Source organism: Pseudorca crassidens, chromosome 12, assembly GCF_039906515.1.
Source record: "Pseudorca crassidens isolate mPseCra1 chromosome 12, mPseCra1.hap1, whole genome shotgun sequence".
NCBI classification, from domain to species: domain Eukaryota; kingdom Metazoa; phylum Chordata; class Mammalia; order Artiodactyla; family Delphinidae; genus Pseudorca; species Pseudorca crassidens.
Window position 1 is genome coordinate 84,299,937 of NC_090307.1, and position 17,028 is coordinate 84,316,964.

Here is a 17,028-nt window from a genome sequence, read left to right on the forward strand (position 1 = left end):
GAACTGCAAATATTTCTCTGTGTGCTCTTGTGCATTTTCCCCATGCAGAGTTCTCAGAGGGGTCTATGAACCCCAGAAGTTGAGAACCTCTGCAGTAGATGATCTTTAATGTTTATTCCTTCAACAAATATTTATTGAGGGCCTACTGTGTGCTTTAGGGATCCAATGATGACCAAAACAGAGACAAGATCCCTAAGATCTCATGGAGATTATATTATATACCCATGGAGGGAAACATGCAACCAACATGGAGACAAACACTTCCATAGAATGGTAAGTTGTATGAAGGAGATAAAGCAGGTGAAATGTGACTGGGAGGAGGCATGACCCGTTGGGTGTTCAGGAACAGTTTTTTTTTAGAGATGTTGTTACAGGTTGAATTTTGTCCCACAGAAAGATATGTTGAAGTTCTAATACTCACTCCCTCAGAATGTGACCTTATTTGGAACTAGGTTTTTGCAGATGTAATTAGTTAAACTGAGATGAGTTCATGTTGGAGTAGGGTGGGCCCTTAATCCAAGGAGACTGGTGTCCTTATAAGAGGAGAGGACACACAGAGACAAGCACGTAGGGAAAGAGGCCATGTAAAACAGAGGCAGAAATTGGAGGGGTGAAGCTGCAAGCCAAAGAATGCTGAGGGTTGACCACCACCACCATAAGCTATGAAGAAGCAAGAGAAGATTCTACTCAGAGTCTCAGAGGGAGTATGATCTTGCTGACTCCTTGATTTCTCACTTCTAGCCTCCAGAACTGTGAGAGAATACATTTCTGTTGTTCAAGCCACCCAGTTTGTGGTACTTAACCCAGTTTGTAATTCGGGCAGCCCTAGGAAACTAATACAGGTGTCATTTGAACTAAGGCTAGAATGATGAGAAAAAGGCAACCATATGAAGATTTAGAGGGAAGAATATTCCATGCAAGGGTAGGAAGAAAAAACCAACAAAAACCGTGGCTGGAGAGTACTTATCGAGAGGGATGAGATAGGAGATGTGACTCGAAAACTAGGCAGGGATAGATCTTGCAGGACCACGCCCGGGAGGTGACGGAATTTGGATTCAATTAGCATTGAGGTGGTTATGTCATTTGAGCGACAGAAACAGCTGTCAAGAGAGTCACCTAGAGTCTTAGAGGGCAGGATCTAGGATGTATTGGTTGAAGTAAATAATGACAATGTGAGATGACAGGGCCCTCTCTCCAGGCCGTCGTTGGCTTTGGCTCAGTTAAGGCAATGCTCCCTCCCCGCAATCTCCCTTCTACCTCCGGATCCCAGACACCCCCAATACACACAATTTAAGTAAAATAAGCTCTACAAATGCGGTTTGCGGACAAGTTCCCCACCCAAACTAGGCGAGAGAGATTCTGGAGGCGCAGAAGCATTCCCAAGGGGGGGCAGCCGTAGACCCTACCAAGTTCTGCAAAGCTACAGCAACCCCCCGGCAGGCCCCCGACGCGCGGGGGCGGAGCCGGGGCGGAGCGTACGCATGCGCAGGGCCTGACTCCCGGCGAGGGGTGGGGCGGGCACCAGGGCCGGGGCTGTGACGTCAGGTGCGCGCGTGGCTCCCGCTGCGCAGGAACAGCTGGTGCCTCGGAAGGCGGCCGGCGAGCGGACAGGCGTGGGGTGCTGGTGGCCGGCCGCGCCACGCTGCAGGAGCAACCGCCTCCGCCTCGCACCACTGCACCATGGCCGGCCAGCTGGAGCGTTGCGAGCGCGAGTGGCACGAGCTGGAGGGAGAATTTCAGGAACTGCAGGTAGGACCGGGCCACCTAGTCCTGAAACTCTGCTACCTGATGTGCAGGGTATTCCGCTTCCTGCTTGCCCAGCCCGGGCGGTGGGAACCATTAGGGCCCAGAGGTTGCCCCTGGCTAGGCCCTGGGGGCTGGTGGTCCGCGTGAGCCAGCCCCCTCCCATCTCCCAGTATTTCAGTTCTTCATCCCCTTTGGGCGCCGAGTCGAAGCTCCCCATTTCCCCCGCCCTCGCGCCGGCTCTTTGCTCCGCGCACCTCCTTCGCTGCAGAAAGTTGGTCTATGGCCTCTGAGGCGAAGTTCCAGGCGTGTCCATGTGGGGGAGGCCGGAGGGGACAGGTATGTTTGGGGACTCAAAGAGAAAGCCCAGCGCCCACCTCCTCAGGGGTCTCCCCTGACCCCACCGCCGCCCTCCAGCTTTCGGCAGCTCCACTCGTCCTTTACTCTGGCGGGCCAGCCCTCTCCTCTGCAGCTCCATTTTGAGAGGTGTGCTTGGGAGCCATTCACCTTGAACCTGTAGACTTTGCTTAGGGGTTAGAGACCCCTATTCTCAGTCTTTGGGGCTCCTGTGTCTGTGCCCGCCTCTCCGACGCTGCTGCAGGCCGAGTTTGGTGTTGTGGATGACATCTGTCACTTGTGACAGCTGGGCTGCCTCCTTTAGTGATAGAGGCTGCTCCCAGCCCTCACCCATTTGGCCCAGAGCCTTACACTGGGTGGGGTGAGGGCGGGTGTAAGAGGCCCCTTGAGAGAATGGCATTGCCGCTGCGCGGGCCTGGCAGGAGAAGTTGTTTCCGATAGGAGGTTCGCAGAGGCCTCAGCTATCTACCTTGGTGACTAAAGACGCCTCAGGAAACCTTAGGGTTGGCCAAGAGGGATGCCTGGACCATTTTTGGAGATGAGGCTGTTCCCTCCGCAGCTACCGGATTGTGTCTCTTTTCTCCAGAGTTGGGCTCTGTTTGCCTTAAATCACATGGAACACCCCAGCCCGCTCCTTCCTGTCCTCAGCTGGAGCAGTGACATTTTCTCTGTCCATGTAGCTCTTGTCTGCAGTTTGGTTGGCCTCTTACTGTGTCCAGAGGAGGGGAGGGGAGATTGGCAAGGGTGTCTGTGATGGGTCTTTCTAGATATGATGTCGTAGGTCCAGGTGAATAGAGAGAGGGTTGCTGGAGAGACTGAGCAGGAAGGCAGGTGCTTTTTCAGGCATGAGCACAGAGTAAGGTACCAGAACCAGAAGGGTACTTTTTCTTGGCCTGTCCAGCATGTGTGGGTTCGTGCCCTTTCCTTCAGGCCCAGGGCTTAGGGCCCACTCAGTTCCCAGGGGACCCTTCAGGCTCCACTGCCATCGAGAAGACTCAGCTATTTCTTAACGCTTTGTCCTGCTAGGCTCTCAGGTCATGTGCAGCTGTGGAGCCATGGAGGGTATTAGGGTGGGAAGTGCTTCAGAGCTATGCAATTAATGCACTTAACACCAATTAGATAAAGGAGACTTTTGACTTGTTGTTATGTTCTTACTTGGTGTCTCTGGGACTCAGGTGTGTGAGGGACAGAGAGGAATTGGGAATTAACCCTGGATTTTGTCCCCTGGTGCACAGCAAGGGCTGTAGAAGGACTGACCAGGTGGAAACCGTGATGTCCCCTGCTCACGTCTTCGGCAGTGGGGGAGCTGGACTGGACTAGGTCTGACTTCTCACCCTTCCCCCCAACCCCCATAATAAATGTAAGAGCTCTGAACTCCTGAGACGAAAGTCTCTGGAAATACGCATATAATAAGTAGGGTATATATTGTCATTATGTTTGTGTTGGGTGGACTTTCAGATATGAGACATTTGTTGGGGAACAGGGAGGTCACAACAGGTAGGCAGGTGGGCAAGGTTAACAATAGGAAGGCTCTTTTTTTTTCACCAGAAAATCCCGGCCTGTCTTAATTTGCCTATATCTGCCTCAGAATCTGGGATTTGTGGGTTTCATGTTCATATCTCTCTGATTCTGTCTTTCTTGGGATGATGTATAATATCTTTGTGTTTTACCTCTTCTTCCCTTTTTCCAGTGAAGGGAGGAAAGAGGAAATCTAATTTCAGATCTTAGAGGATTTGAAAGGTCTTTGGAATTCCTCCCCATCCCTAAAAAAGTCATAATCTCTGGGACTTTCTAGAGGAAAGGATCTGTTTTCTTTTGCCTGTGATTTGCATCTGCCAGGGCCTCTCTGGACTCGGGGGCAAGGTCGAGTCACCGTGAGGACTTTGGTTTTGCCTGGTTGCGGTTTCGGCCATGCCGGTGAATTGAGCATTAGTCTGAGACCAGTGCGTGTTTGGCCCTGTGGCCTGTGGTGTGACCACAGAAGGTCACTTACAGATGTGGTGGCAGGTGATTTAATGTGCATTTCCTGTCTTGCATCTCTGGAAACCTCGTCCCTCTCCACCCAGGAAGGAGGTGGCCCGAAGAAGCCTCTCCCTAACCCTGACCTCACAGAAATGCAGGGTAGGCCATTGTAAGATTTTTGGCTTTTGTTACCAATGAAACGGGCATCCCTCTGGCTGCTGTGTATAGAATAGACATGAGGAGGACAGGGTGGAAGTAGGAAGATAAGTATTATTTTATTAAAACCCTTGAAAAAAAAAAACCCTGTGAAATAGATCCTGTTATACCCATCTTGCAGAGTGAAAAATGTACCCCAAATCACACGGCTTATGAGTACTGGATTCAGGATTCAAACCCAGGCATTGAACATCAGAGTCTATACTCTTTTTTTTTTTAATTTTTATTAGAGTACAGCTGATTTACAGTGTTGTGTTAGTTTCAGATGTACAGCAAAGTGAATCAGTTATACATATACGTATATCCACTCTTTTTTTTTTTTTTTTTTAGATTCCTCTCCCATATAGGCTGTTACAGAGTATTGAGTAGAGTTCCCTGTGCTATACAGCAGGTTCTTATTAGTTATCTGTTTTATATATAGTAGTGTGTATATGTCAGTCCCAATCTCCCAACTTATCCCTCCCCCCACATCCCCTGGTAACCATAAGTTTGTTTTCTATATCCATGACAGGGCCTGTATACGCTTAACTACTACCCAAGGCAGGTCTGTGCCCCGGGTACTCTTTTGTTTCTCTCCCATCTTGCATTGCCTTCTGGGCCTCTTTCCCTAGAAGTGGGTTCTGTGGAAAGAACTCCAGACAGGGAGTCAGGATTCCTAGGTTCAGGCCTGAACTCTGCCACTGCCTAGCATCTGACCTTTAGCAAGCCGCCTCTCTGAGCTTTTCTTTATCTAGAAAACAAAGGCTGACAATAATAGCAGCAACGATAAGAGCTGACTGTATGATACATGGATTATTCCATTTAATCTAAACGACAGCCTGGCTTTACAGATGAGAGTGAGGCTAAGAGATGTTAAGTAACTTGAAACTCGAGGAGCCAGAATTTGAACCCAGGCCTGCTGTATCCATCAGATACTTTTTGGGTTCCTAACACAGTGGGCTCCAACAGTATCCTGAGACCCTTGGCTCTCGAAGGAAGCTTTTGGACTTGTGGGGACTCATTTCATTTGTACGGTGCTTTAACATGATGCGTTAGTAAGGATTCTTAGTGGTAAGTGGCAGAAACCCAGTTGAACCAGCTTTAAGCCAAAAAACAAAAATGTTTTATTGGCTCATGTAGTGGGAAGTCCAGTGGGAAATGGCTTCAGGCAAGGCTGGATCCAGGTGCTTCAGTGATGTCTGTGTGTGTGAGTGTGTGTATGTTTCCTCTATGTCAACTTCATTCTCAACAGTCTCTCCCATGTTGTGGCAAAGATGAGCATTGGCAGCCTCAGGCTGATATCTACCAGTTCAGCAGACCTCAGAAACAGAGCATCTTCTCTCCTGTAATTCTGGCAGGAGTCCCAGGGCTAACTCTCATTGGCCCGACTTGGGTCATGTGATTATCCCTTACTTAACCAGACCCTGTGGCACTAATTGGCTGGGTCTTGGTTAACATGTCTCCCCTGGAGCCCAGGACTGGGATAAGTGCTGTTCAAACCACGTGAAATAAGAGTGGTGGAGGGGTGGTCCCATGAAGGAAAATCAAAATACTGGTAGTAAAAAAAAAAAAAAAAACAGAGAAGGATGCTGGACAGGTATCTTTTTAGGAGTAATAGAAACAGTCTATATCTGTGCCTCACAAACTGTGTTAAGGCACCTCCAAGGAGCTGCAGCAAGCTCACAGGGGGACTGTGGGATAATTTAAATTTTCAAGGGAAACACAATATCTGTCATTAAAAAGAATGTTTCACACATCTTTTTTTTTTTTTTTCGGTATGCGGGCCTCTCACCTGTTGTGGCCTCTCCCGTTGTGGAGCGCAGGCTCAGCGGCCATGGCTTATGGGCCTAGCCGCTCCGCGGCACGTGGGATCTTCCCAGACCAGGGCACGAACCCGTGTCCCCTGCATCGGCAGGCGGACTCTCAACCACTGCACCACCAGGGAAGCCCCACACATCTTTTTAATGATGTCATATCTTTGTGAAGTTGGGTTTTGGGGGCTGATTAAAATCATTTAAATACTATGTGAAAATCAATTTAGAACAAGAAATGAGGATGACAGTGTCCAATCTATTCCCAAGGTTTGAGATTTTGTGCAGAGCCCGACAGGCACACACATCCGTAAATAATTTTGGTTACTTCTGAATGAAATAAAAATACTTTTGTCAATTTCTGTGTATTCTTTTTTCCCCAAGAGGCTACTAAGTTGGTAGGACATAAATACTTTTCAATTATTTGGCTTAAGGACTCTGTGAAAAGTTTACTGAGACGCTAAGGGTGTGGTGAACCAACAAAGTTTGGGAACCTTTGTTTTATGTCCTGATTGTGTGGTGGTTACACAACTATATGTATTTGCCAAAATTCGTTATGTATACCTGAAAATTGGTGAATTCGTATGTAAATTCTACCTGTAAAGCTGATTTTCAAAAACCAGTACATGCCTGTTAACATATAGCTCATCCCCTAGCTCTTCCACAACTGAGGAAACTTAAGAAGTGGCAGACTCTGGACATGAAGGCAGTCTGACTCTCAAGCCTAATCACTTAACCATTATGTTATTCTGTCTTCCAAATGCCTGACATGCATGCTGATGCCCTCACTTACTGCTCCTATAACAGACATTACTAATCGATCCTGGCGCATGACTCAGAATCTTTCCCAGTATAGAATTGATACAGTTTAGGTGAAGTCAACTTGCTATCTTTGGTAGTGTTTCCATGGCATACTGAGTCTTAGTTCAGTATATTCAGCATTCAGAAATCTTTATTTGATGTTGATTCCTTGGAAGGAGAACTATATAAATGCAGTCTCTTGAAAACTTAGCACCAGCCACACCTGTAAGTGACCACATTTTAGTGGTGGCCATGGCTCTGTTGCAGTCTGCTGGGTTGCCCACCAACTTGCAATGTTCCTAGACCAGGGCCCTGTCTGAAAATGGCATATGATTCCATTGCTGGCAATTCTTTCTTTCTTTCTTTTTTTAAAATTTTTGGCCGCACCGCGTGGCTTGCAGTTTCTTAGTTCCCCGACCAGGGATAGAACCCTTGCCCCCTGCAGAGTTCGGACTCCTAAGTGTGGACTCCTAACCACTGGACCACCAGGGAATTCTTGATTGCCGGCAGTTCTTGCAATAAACGTTGACTCAAGAGTTGTGACTCAGCCAAGTTGTGTTGAAAGGGCATCTCTAGATGTTTCACAGCTGTGCTGGCACCTGGACTCATTAACCTCATCTTCCCAGTGGGGCAGAGTTTGGGGCCTCAGAGGATAGGAGAGGCGGCAGATCTCCAAATCTTCCAGCAGAAATTCAATTGTTTGTGTCTCCCATACATGGTATAAAAGGATGGTAATCAGACATGTAGGAAAGGAGCTATGGGTATCTCAGCTTACAGAGCCAATGTTAGTGTCTGTCTCTCTCTGATCTATTCTACATTTTTATAAATAATACATATCCACATAGTTAAAAACTCAAATAGGAGATATGTATAAGAATTCTGTAACAGCTGAAAACTGGAAACCTAACTGTCCATCAGAATGGATAATTCCACTGAACATCCATAGAGTGTGGTATGAAGATCAGATGAATAAACTAGAGCTATATGTATCAACATGGATAAATATTTTAAAAAGAAAAGCAACATTGGGAGGAGATATGGGGATATATGTATATGTATAGCTGACTCACTTTGTTATAAAGCAGAAACTAACACAACCTTGTAAAGCAATTATACTCCAATAAAGATGTTAAAAAAAAACCCCACCAAAACCTCAAAAAAAAAAAAAAAACAACCCAGCAACATTGTGTGAAAAGTTGCCAAGGGGTATGTATAGTATGACATGTATAATAAAGTTAAAAGCATTCAAAACAGCACTATGTTTTGCTTACTGATACATGTCTATGTAGTACAAATATAAAGACTTGCAAGGGAGTGATATGGGCCAGATTCAGTATAGTGGAGATTTGGGCAGGGCCCTGGCAGGAAGCAAATGACTCTTCCAAATGGGTGTCACTGAAAAAAGTCTAAGGAAGGGACTATTTACAGAGGTGTGGCAGTTTAAAGACGAGGTCCCTGGAGCTGGAACCAGTCCTCATCCTAAGGGGCAGAGGGAAGGGGCGGTCACCAGAGCTTGTTGCAGGGAAAGGGGAGCTGCAGGACAGGAGCTGCAGTGGTCAAAAGCTGTAGCAAAGCAGGGAGGAGGCAGGAGGAACCAATACCCCAGCCTCTCTCTCCTCCCGCTCTCCAGTCTTCTGTCCTGGCATCCCATTGGCTAGGTAGGAGGCAGGGCAAGGGAGCCTGGGAGATGCAGTCCATAGAGGTCAACCTCCCAGGGCACAGAGAAAGACAGAATTGATCTGGGGTGGGCGTGGGGGTGGACATAACCAGCATAGAGGTTCCCCTCATTGGGGGCAGCAGATGGGAATACCACGTAGAAAGAGTACATAGGGCCTCTCAACTCTTTGTGCCCTATTATTTCTTAAACTGAGGGTGAGAATATGGGTATTAATGTTATATTTGTTTTCTATTATATGATTTTCTGTCTTTTTCAATATGTCTGAAATATTTCATAATAAAATGAGCAGGAGACCAAAAAGTAACCTAACAGTACCAAAAGGCTTATTAAAAAAAATAGGCTCGGGCTTCCCTGGTGGCACAGTGGTTAAGAATCTGCCTGCCAATGCAGGGGACACGGGTTCGAGCCCTGGTCCGGGAAGATCCCACATGCTGCAGAACAAGTAAGCCCATGCGCCACAACTACTGAGCCTGCGTTCTAGAGCCCACGAGCCACAACTACTGAGCCCACGTGCCACAACTACTGAAGCCCGCATGCCTAGAGCCCGTGCTCTGCAACAAGAGAAGCCACCGCCTGCGCACTGCAACGAAGAGTAGCCGCTGCTAGCTGCAACTAGAGAAAGCCCGTGCACGGCAACAAAGACCCAATGCAGCCAAAAATAAATAAATAAATAAATTTATTTAAAAAATAGTCTCAGTCATTTATGTGGTTATGACCATGCAAATATCATTTACTGAAGAATTGAGTAGTGTATGATGCTTGCGTTTTCTCTCGGAGAAAGAAATTTTTATTTATTTATTTATTTATTTTTGGCTACTTTGGTTTTTCGTTGCTGTACGTGGCTTTCTCTAGTTGCGGAGAGCGGGGGACACTCTCCGTTGCAGTACGTGGGCCTCTCACTGCGGTGGCTTCTCCTGTGGAGCACGGGCTCTAGGCGCACGGGCTCAGTAGTTGTGGCTCGCAGGATCTAGAGCACAGGCTTAGTAGTTGTGGTGCACAGGTTTAGTTGCCCTGTGGCATGTGGTATCTTCCCGGACCAGGGCCCGAACCCATGTCCCCTGCACCGGCAGGCGGACTCCCAACCACTGCGCCACCAGGGAAGCCCGAGAAATTTTTTTTTTAATTAATTTTTTAAAATTAATTTATTTTTGGCTGCATTGGTTCTTTGTTGCTGTGCGCAGGCTTTCTCTAGTTGCAGCGAGCGGGAGCTACTCTTTATTGTGGTGCATGGACTTCCCTTTGTTGCAGAGCAGGGCCTCTAGGTGTGTGGACTTACATAGTTGTGGCACGTGGGCTCAGTAGTTGTGGCTCGAGGGCTCTAGAGCGCAGGCTTAGTAGTTGTGGCGCACGGGCTTAGTTGCTCTGCAGCACGTGGCATCTTCCCAGGCCAGGGCTCGAAACCATGTCCCCTGCATTGGCAGGAAGATTCTTAACCACTGCGCCACCAGGGAAGTCCAGCATTTGATTCTTTGCTGACAATATTTACCTTATAACTATACTCTTTCCTCCTGCCTCCAAAGCTCCATCTTTAGATATTTTATCAAGTGCGTCTCTTTTTTTAAAAATAGATCTTTATTAGAGTATAATTGCTTCACAATACTGTGTTAGCTTCTGTTGTATGACAGAGTGAATCAGCCATATGCATACATATATCCCCATATCCCCTCCTTCTTGAACCTCCCTCCCATCCTCCCTATTCCACCCCTCTAGGTCATCGCAAAGCACTGAGCTGATCTCCCTGTGATATGCAGCTGCTTCCCACTAGCTATCTGTTTTGCATTTGGTAGTGTATATATGTCCATGCTACTCTCTCACTTCGTCCCAGCTTACCCATCCCCCTCCCTGTGTCCTCAAGTCCATTCTCTATATCTGCGTTTTTATTCCTGTCCTGCCTCTAGTTTCTTCAGAACCTTTTTTTTTTTTTAGATTCCATATATATGTGTTAGCATATGGTATTTGTTTTTCTCTTTCTGACTTCACTCTGTATGACAGACTTTATATCCATCCACCTCACTACAAATAACTCAGTTTTGTTTCTTTATATGGCTAGTAATATTCCGTTGTATATATGTGCCACATCTTCTTTATCCATTCATCTGTCGATGGACACTTAGGTTGCTTCCATGTCCTGGCATTGTAAATAGAGCTTCAGTGAACATTGTGGCACATGACTCTTTTTTTTTTTTTTTTTTGCGGTACACGGGCCTCTCACTGTTGTGGCCTCTCCCGTTGCGGAGCACAGACTCTGGACGCGCAGACTCAGTGGCCATGGCTCACGGGCCCAGCCGCTCCGTGGCATGTGGGATCTTCCCAGACCAGGGCACGAACCCTTGTCCCCTGCATCGGCGCACATGACTCTTTTTGAATTATGGTTTTCTCAGGGTATATGCCCAATAATGGGATTGCTGGGTCATATGATAGTTCTATTTTTAGTTTTTTAAGAGAAATGCAAATCAAAACTACAGTGAGGTATCACCTCACGCCGGTCAGAATGGCCATTATCAAAAAATCTAGAAACAATAAATGCTGGAGAGGGTGTGCTGGAAAGGGAACCCTCCTGCACTGTTGGTGGGAAGGTAAATTGATACAGCCACTACGGAGAACAGTATGGAGGTTCCTTAAGTGTGTCTGTTTTCTTTGCTTGGTCTTGAACTAGATAGTTGGGGGGTTGGGACTTGCTTCGGGCAGCAGAATAGAGTCCTTTCTTCCATAGCTGCTTGTCTGCTTTGGTGCCCCCAGCACTTTGGGTTATTTTTGGAGGTAGCAACTTGAAGTGGGAGTCAATCACGTTTAATAAGCTGGTACTCCTTGCACTGTGTGCAGAGACCCAACTCCCAGTTTTCAGTGAGTGTCTCCCTTGCTCCAATACACTGCTGCCTAGTTTAGAAATAAAAATAGTGGTTTGGCATTCTGGCATTTTCTTTGAAAGTTAAACATATACTTACCATATGACCCAACAATTCCATTCCTAGGTATCTATCCAAGAGGAAGGAAAATAGGTATCTACACAAAGACTTGTACATGAATGTTCATGGCAGCATTAGTCATAGTACCCAAAAAGTGGAAATAACCCAACTGTCTAACAGCTGGTAGATGAATGAACAAAATGTGATATAAGTGCTGAGTAGTAATAAAAATTGATACATACTACAACATAAATACACCTCAAAAACAGTATGCTACGTGAAAGAAGCCAGACACAAAGCCACATATTGTATGATTCCATTTATATGAAGTATCCAGAAAAGACATCTATAGGGACAGAAGGTGGATTAGTGGTTGCCAGGAGCTGGGAGGAGGGAAGAGTGGGGAGCGAGTGCTCATAGACACTGGAGATCTTACTGGATAATGGAATGTTTTAAAACTGGATGTGGTGATAGTTGCATAACTTGGTAAATGTATAAAAATCACTGAATTGTACACTTAAAATGAGAATTTTATGACATGTAAATTATACTTCAATAAAGTTGTTAAAAAATGATGGTTTAGGGGCTTCCCTGGTGGCGCAGTGGTTGGGAGTCCGCCTGCCGATGCAGGGGACACGGGTTCGTGCCCCGGTCCGGGAAGATCCCACATGCCACGGAGCGGCTGGGCCCGTGAGCCATGGCCGCTGAGCCTGCGCGTCCGGAGCCTGTGCTCCGCAACGGGAGAGGCCACAACAGTGAGAGGCCCGTGTACCGCAAAAAATAAATATAAAAATAAATGACAGTGACCAGGGCAAGAGCTTGGTAATAAAGAGTCCAAGATTTATGGCTTCTCTTCTTACCTGGTGTGGTTAACTTTGCCCAGATGGAAAGCTCTGTTCTTTGGCATGTTAATCTAGATTCTGACACTTGCCTCTTAAAAAGCCAAACAGAATAAAATGGCATTTGTTTGCTTACATTAATAGGGAAGTCAAAGGTGTACCGCCTTCAGATATAAGCCGATCCAGGGGCTTAAATGAAACCGTCAGGGCTCAGCCTTTGTTTGCCTCTCCATCCTGTTCTCCTCTCAGTTGGGTTCATTCCCAGGCAAGGCAGCCCCATTAGCTCTGCTAAGGTAGCAGGGGTAGCTCCTGCTACCTTGAGAACTAGGGGAAAGAGAGTTTCTTTTTTTTTTTTTTCCAACAGTTCTGATAAAAGCCCCCCACTGAGGTTCATTGGTTTTGAATGCTCGTCCCTGAGTCAGCCAGCCTGGTCAGGAGGCTGATATTCTGATTGGCCAGGCCTGGGTCATTTGCCCTGGAACCTGGGGTAAACCTGCTCCTAGCCAGATCTCATGGACTGAGTGTTGGGGAGGGATGGATCTCCAAAGAAACCATAGGGACATTAACCAGAAAGGGAACAGCTGCTGAGCTGGCAAAAACAACAGAAAGCTTCCATCTGGCGACTAGTTGCATTCAAGGACACAGGGCTGGCTGGATGAAAGGCAGGATTGGATTGCCTCAGTGTGGCTCATCCTCCTGTTCCTGGAAAAAACGTCTCAAAGCACAAGTCCAACTGAGGGTCTGTGGGGACTTCCCTGGTGGCGCAGCGGTTAAGAATCCACCTGCCAATGCAGGGGACACGGGTTCCAGCCCTGTTCCGGGAAGATCCCACATGCCGCGGAGCAACTAAGCCCGTGCGCCACGACTAGTGAGCCTGCGCTCTAGAGCCTGCAAGCCACAACTGCGGAGCCCAAGTGCCACAAGTACTGAAGCCTGCATGCCTAGAGCCCGTGCTGCACAATGAGAAGCCCGCGCACCACAGCAAAGAGTAGCCTCCGCTCGCCACAACTAGAGGAAGCCTGCGCGCAGCAATGAAGACCCAGCGCAGCCAAAAAAAAAAAAAAGAGACAGCTGTTGTAAAATGGTACAGCCTCTCTGGAAAACGGTATGGCAGTTCCTTGAAAAAGTTAAACATGGATTACCTTATGATCCAGAAATTCTACTTCTGATTATATACTCAAAAGAATTAAAAGGAGGGACTCGAACAAATATTTATCCACCCGTGTTCATAGTAACACTATTCACAATATCCAAAAGATGGAAGCAACCCAGGTGTTCATCAACAGATGAGTGGATAAAATGTGGTATATACATACTGCAGGATATTGTTCAGCCTTAAAAAGGAAGGAAATTCTGCCACATGCTGCAATTTGGATGGACCTTGGAGCCATGATGATATGTCTAAATAAGTCAGGCACAAAAAGTATAAATACTGTATGATTCAACTTATACCTAGAGGAGTCAAATTCATAGAACTAGAAAGTAGAGTGGTGGTTGCCAGGGGCTGGGGGGGGAACAGGAAATTGAATTATTGTGTGACAGGTTTGGAGTTTCAGTTGCAATGATGAAAAAGTTCTGGAGATGGATGGTGGTAATGGTTACTCAGTGATGTGAGCATATTAGATGCCACTGAGTTGTACACATAAAATGGTTAAGATGGTAAATTTTATGTGTATTTTGTTACAAGTAGAAAATTTTTTTTAATTTAATGATTAACATGGTAAATTTTATGTTATATATTTTTGCCACAGTTGAAAAAAGACTGAGAGACAGCAGGTCTGGAAAAAATTTAGAATCCAAGAAATGAGTTGATAATCTTTCCTGCTGCTTGTGGGACTGGCATGAGGTAGAATCAGCAGAGACTGGGCGTGGGCAAGGAGTGCCCTGGGGATGGAGAGCGTGTCACACTAAGGGCCTTGTTTCCAGCCCCCCAGACCCCACGTTGTCCTCAAGACTGGCAAATCCTGAGCCTGGAGCCGAGGGCAGGGTGGACTGGACGTGTGGTCTCCAGTATCAGATCTCCCTTGGGAAGTGGTTCTAGCCAATGGCAGAGAGAGAGACTGAGAACTCTTAGGGATCAGGAATGATTGTATGTGCCAAGGGACAAAATTATGGGAAGGGCCATGGACTTCCTATCCCTACTCAGTCTGATGCCTTAGGATTGGGCAGAAAATATCACCAGTGAAGCATCGGAAAAGTGCCCTTAAGAAAGTCAGTGGGGGGAATTCCCTGGCAGTGCAGTGGTTGGGACTCTGTGCTCTCACTGCAGAGGGCACAGGTTCGGTCCCTGGTCAGGGAACTAGGATCCCGTAGGCCTTGCAGGGTGACCAAAAAAAAAAAAAAGTCGGGATAGCAGTGAGTGTTGCTTGGTGAGGTGTGGAGGACAGCTGTCATATGCTGTGGGTGGGAGTGTAAATTGTCACAGTCACTTTGCAGGCAATTTGCCAAGATCTGTTAAAACTAAAATCAAGCCTGTACCCTGTGACCCAGCAATTCTACTTCTCTTCCCCAGAGACACTTGCACATTTCCCCAGAGAGACAGTGCAAGGATATTATTCAGTGCTGCATTGTCGGTTATAGTCAGAGACTGGAAACAACCTAAACACCCAGTGATAGGAAAATGGCTAAATAAACTATTGTATGTCCACAGCATGAAGTACTGCACAGGTCTAAAAAAAATGAAATACATCTATATATTCTTATGTGGGTAGATCTATAAGACATATTGTTGAGTGAGAAAAGAAAGTTGTGAAATCATATCTATATTCTGATACTGTTAATATATTTTAAAAAATCAGAAGTATGTGCTTTAGGGTATAAGCTATGCTGCTGTAGCAAAGAGGTATCCTAATAAAAGGGTTTAAATGAGGTAGCTTCTTTCTTTCTCGCATAACAGTTCAGAGTGGGATGTGGTCCAGGGTGAGTGGTGTTCCAGTTATCTGTTGCTGCATAAAGCAACAGTTATTGCATTTTGCTCACAGAGTCTGTGGGTCAGGAGTTTAGGCAGGGCATGGTGGGGATGGCTTGACGGTGCTCCATGAGGTCAGTGGCCTTAGCTGGGAAGACGTGAATGGCTGGGAGTAACTCACATGGCTGGGGCTGGAATCATCTGGAGGTTTCTTGACCCTCATGTCTGGGACCTGAGCTGGAATAACAAGGTTTGTCTTAGTTGGGGCTATTGATCAGACTGCCTCCATGTGACTTCTCTATGTGGTTAGGGTTTCCATGCAGCATGGTGGCCCCAGGGTAGTTGAACATTTTGTTCCAAGAGCTTGTGTTCCAGCAAATAAGGCAGAAGCTACGTGGCCTTCCGTGACTTTTTCTCAGAAATTGTATAGTGTCACTTCTGCCATTTAAAAAAAATTGAGGTATAGTTGACTTAACAGTACTATATGTTTCAGGTGTACAATATAGTGGTTCACAACTTTCTTTAAAATAAATTTATTTATTTATTTATTTGGTTACGTTGGGTCTTCATTGCTGTGCACAGGCTTTCTCTAGTTGCGGTGAGCGGTGGGTACTATTTGTTGTGGTGCGTGGGCTTCTCATTGTGGTGACTTCTCTTGTGGTGGAGCATGGGCTCCAGGCGCGTGGGCTTCAGTAGTTGTAGCTCACGGGCTCTAGCGCGCAGGCTCAGTAGTTGTGGTGCACAGGCTTAGTTGTTCCGCGGCATGTGGGATCTTCCTGGACCAGGGCTCAAACCTGCGTCCCCTGCATTGGCAGGTGGATTCCTTTTTTTTTTTTTTAACATCTTTATTGGAGGATAATTGCTTTACATTGTTGTGTTAGTTTCTGCTGTAAAACAACGTGAATCAGTGATATGCATACATATATTCCCATATCCCCTCCCTCTTGCGTCTCCCTCCCACCCTCCTTATCCCACCCCTCTAGGTGGTCACAAAGCACCGAGCTGATCTCCCTGTGCCATGTGGCTGCTTCCCACTAGCTATCTGTTTTACATTTGGTAGTGTATATATGTCAATGCCACTCTCTCACTTCTTCCCAGCTTACCCTTCCCCCTCCCCGCGTCCTCAAGTCCATTCTCTACGTCTGCGTCTTTATTCCTGTCTGGCCCCTAGGTTCTTCAGAATCTTTTTTTTTTTTTAGATTCCATATATATGTGTTAGCGTATGGTATTTGTTTTTCTTTTTCTGACTTACTTCACTCTGTATGTCAGACTCTAGATCCATCCACCTCACTACAAATAACTCAATTTCGTTTCTTTTTATGGCTGAGTAATATTCCATTGTATATATATGCCACATCTTCTTTATCCATTCATCTGTTGATGGACACTTAGGTTGCTTCCATGTCCTGGCTATTGTAAATAGAGCTGCAATGAACATTGTGGTACATGACTCTTTTTGAATTATGGTTTTCTCAGGGTATATGCACAGTAGCGGGATTGCTGGGTCATATATGGTAGTTCTATTCTTAGTTTTTTAAGGCACCTCCATACTGTTCTCCATAGTGGCTGTATCAATTTACATTCCCACCAGCAGTGCAAGAGGGTTCCCTTTTCTCCACACCCTCTCCAGCATTTGTTGTTTGTAGATTTTTTGATGATGGCCATTCTGACTGGTGTGAGGTGATACCTCACTGTAGTTTTGATTTGCATTTCTCTAATGATTAGTGATATTGAGCATCCTTTTATGTGTTTGTTGGCAATCTATATGTCTACTTTGGAGAAATGTCTATTTAGGTCTTCTGCCCATTTTTGGATTGGGTTGTTCGTT

The 17,028-nt window shown here is 46.3% G+C and overlaps 1 protein-coding gene across 3 annotated transcripts in view; it reads left to right on the forward strand.

Annotated features, from left to right (window-relative positions):
* The window catches only part of TMEM120B (transmembrane protein 120B), a 62,307-nt gene that overhangs the window by 11,769 nt on the left and 33,510 nt on the right, over nt 1-17,028 (forward strand). For 2 of the 3 annotated variants that reach the window (XM_067700948.1, XM_067700947.1), the window contains exon 2: nt 159-273. In XM_067700948.1, the coding sequence (XP_067557049.1) occupies nt 159-273 (115 nt within the window). Of the gene's footprint in view, nt 1-158; nt 274-1,536; nt 1,750-17,028 lie in introns of those variants that run through there. The other variant, XM_067700950.1, reaches the window with a different exon arrangement.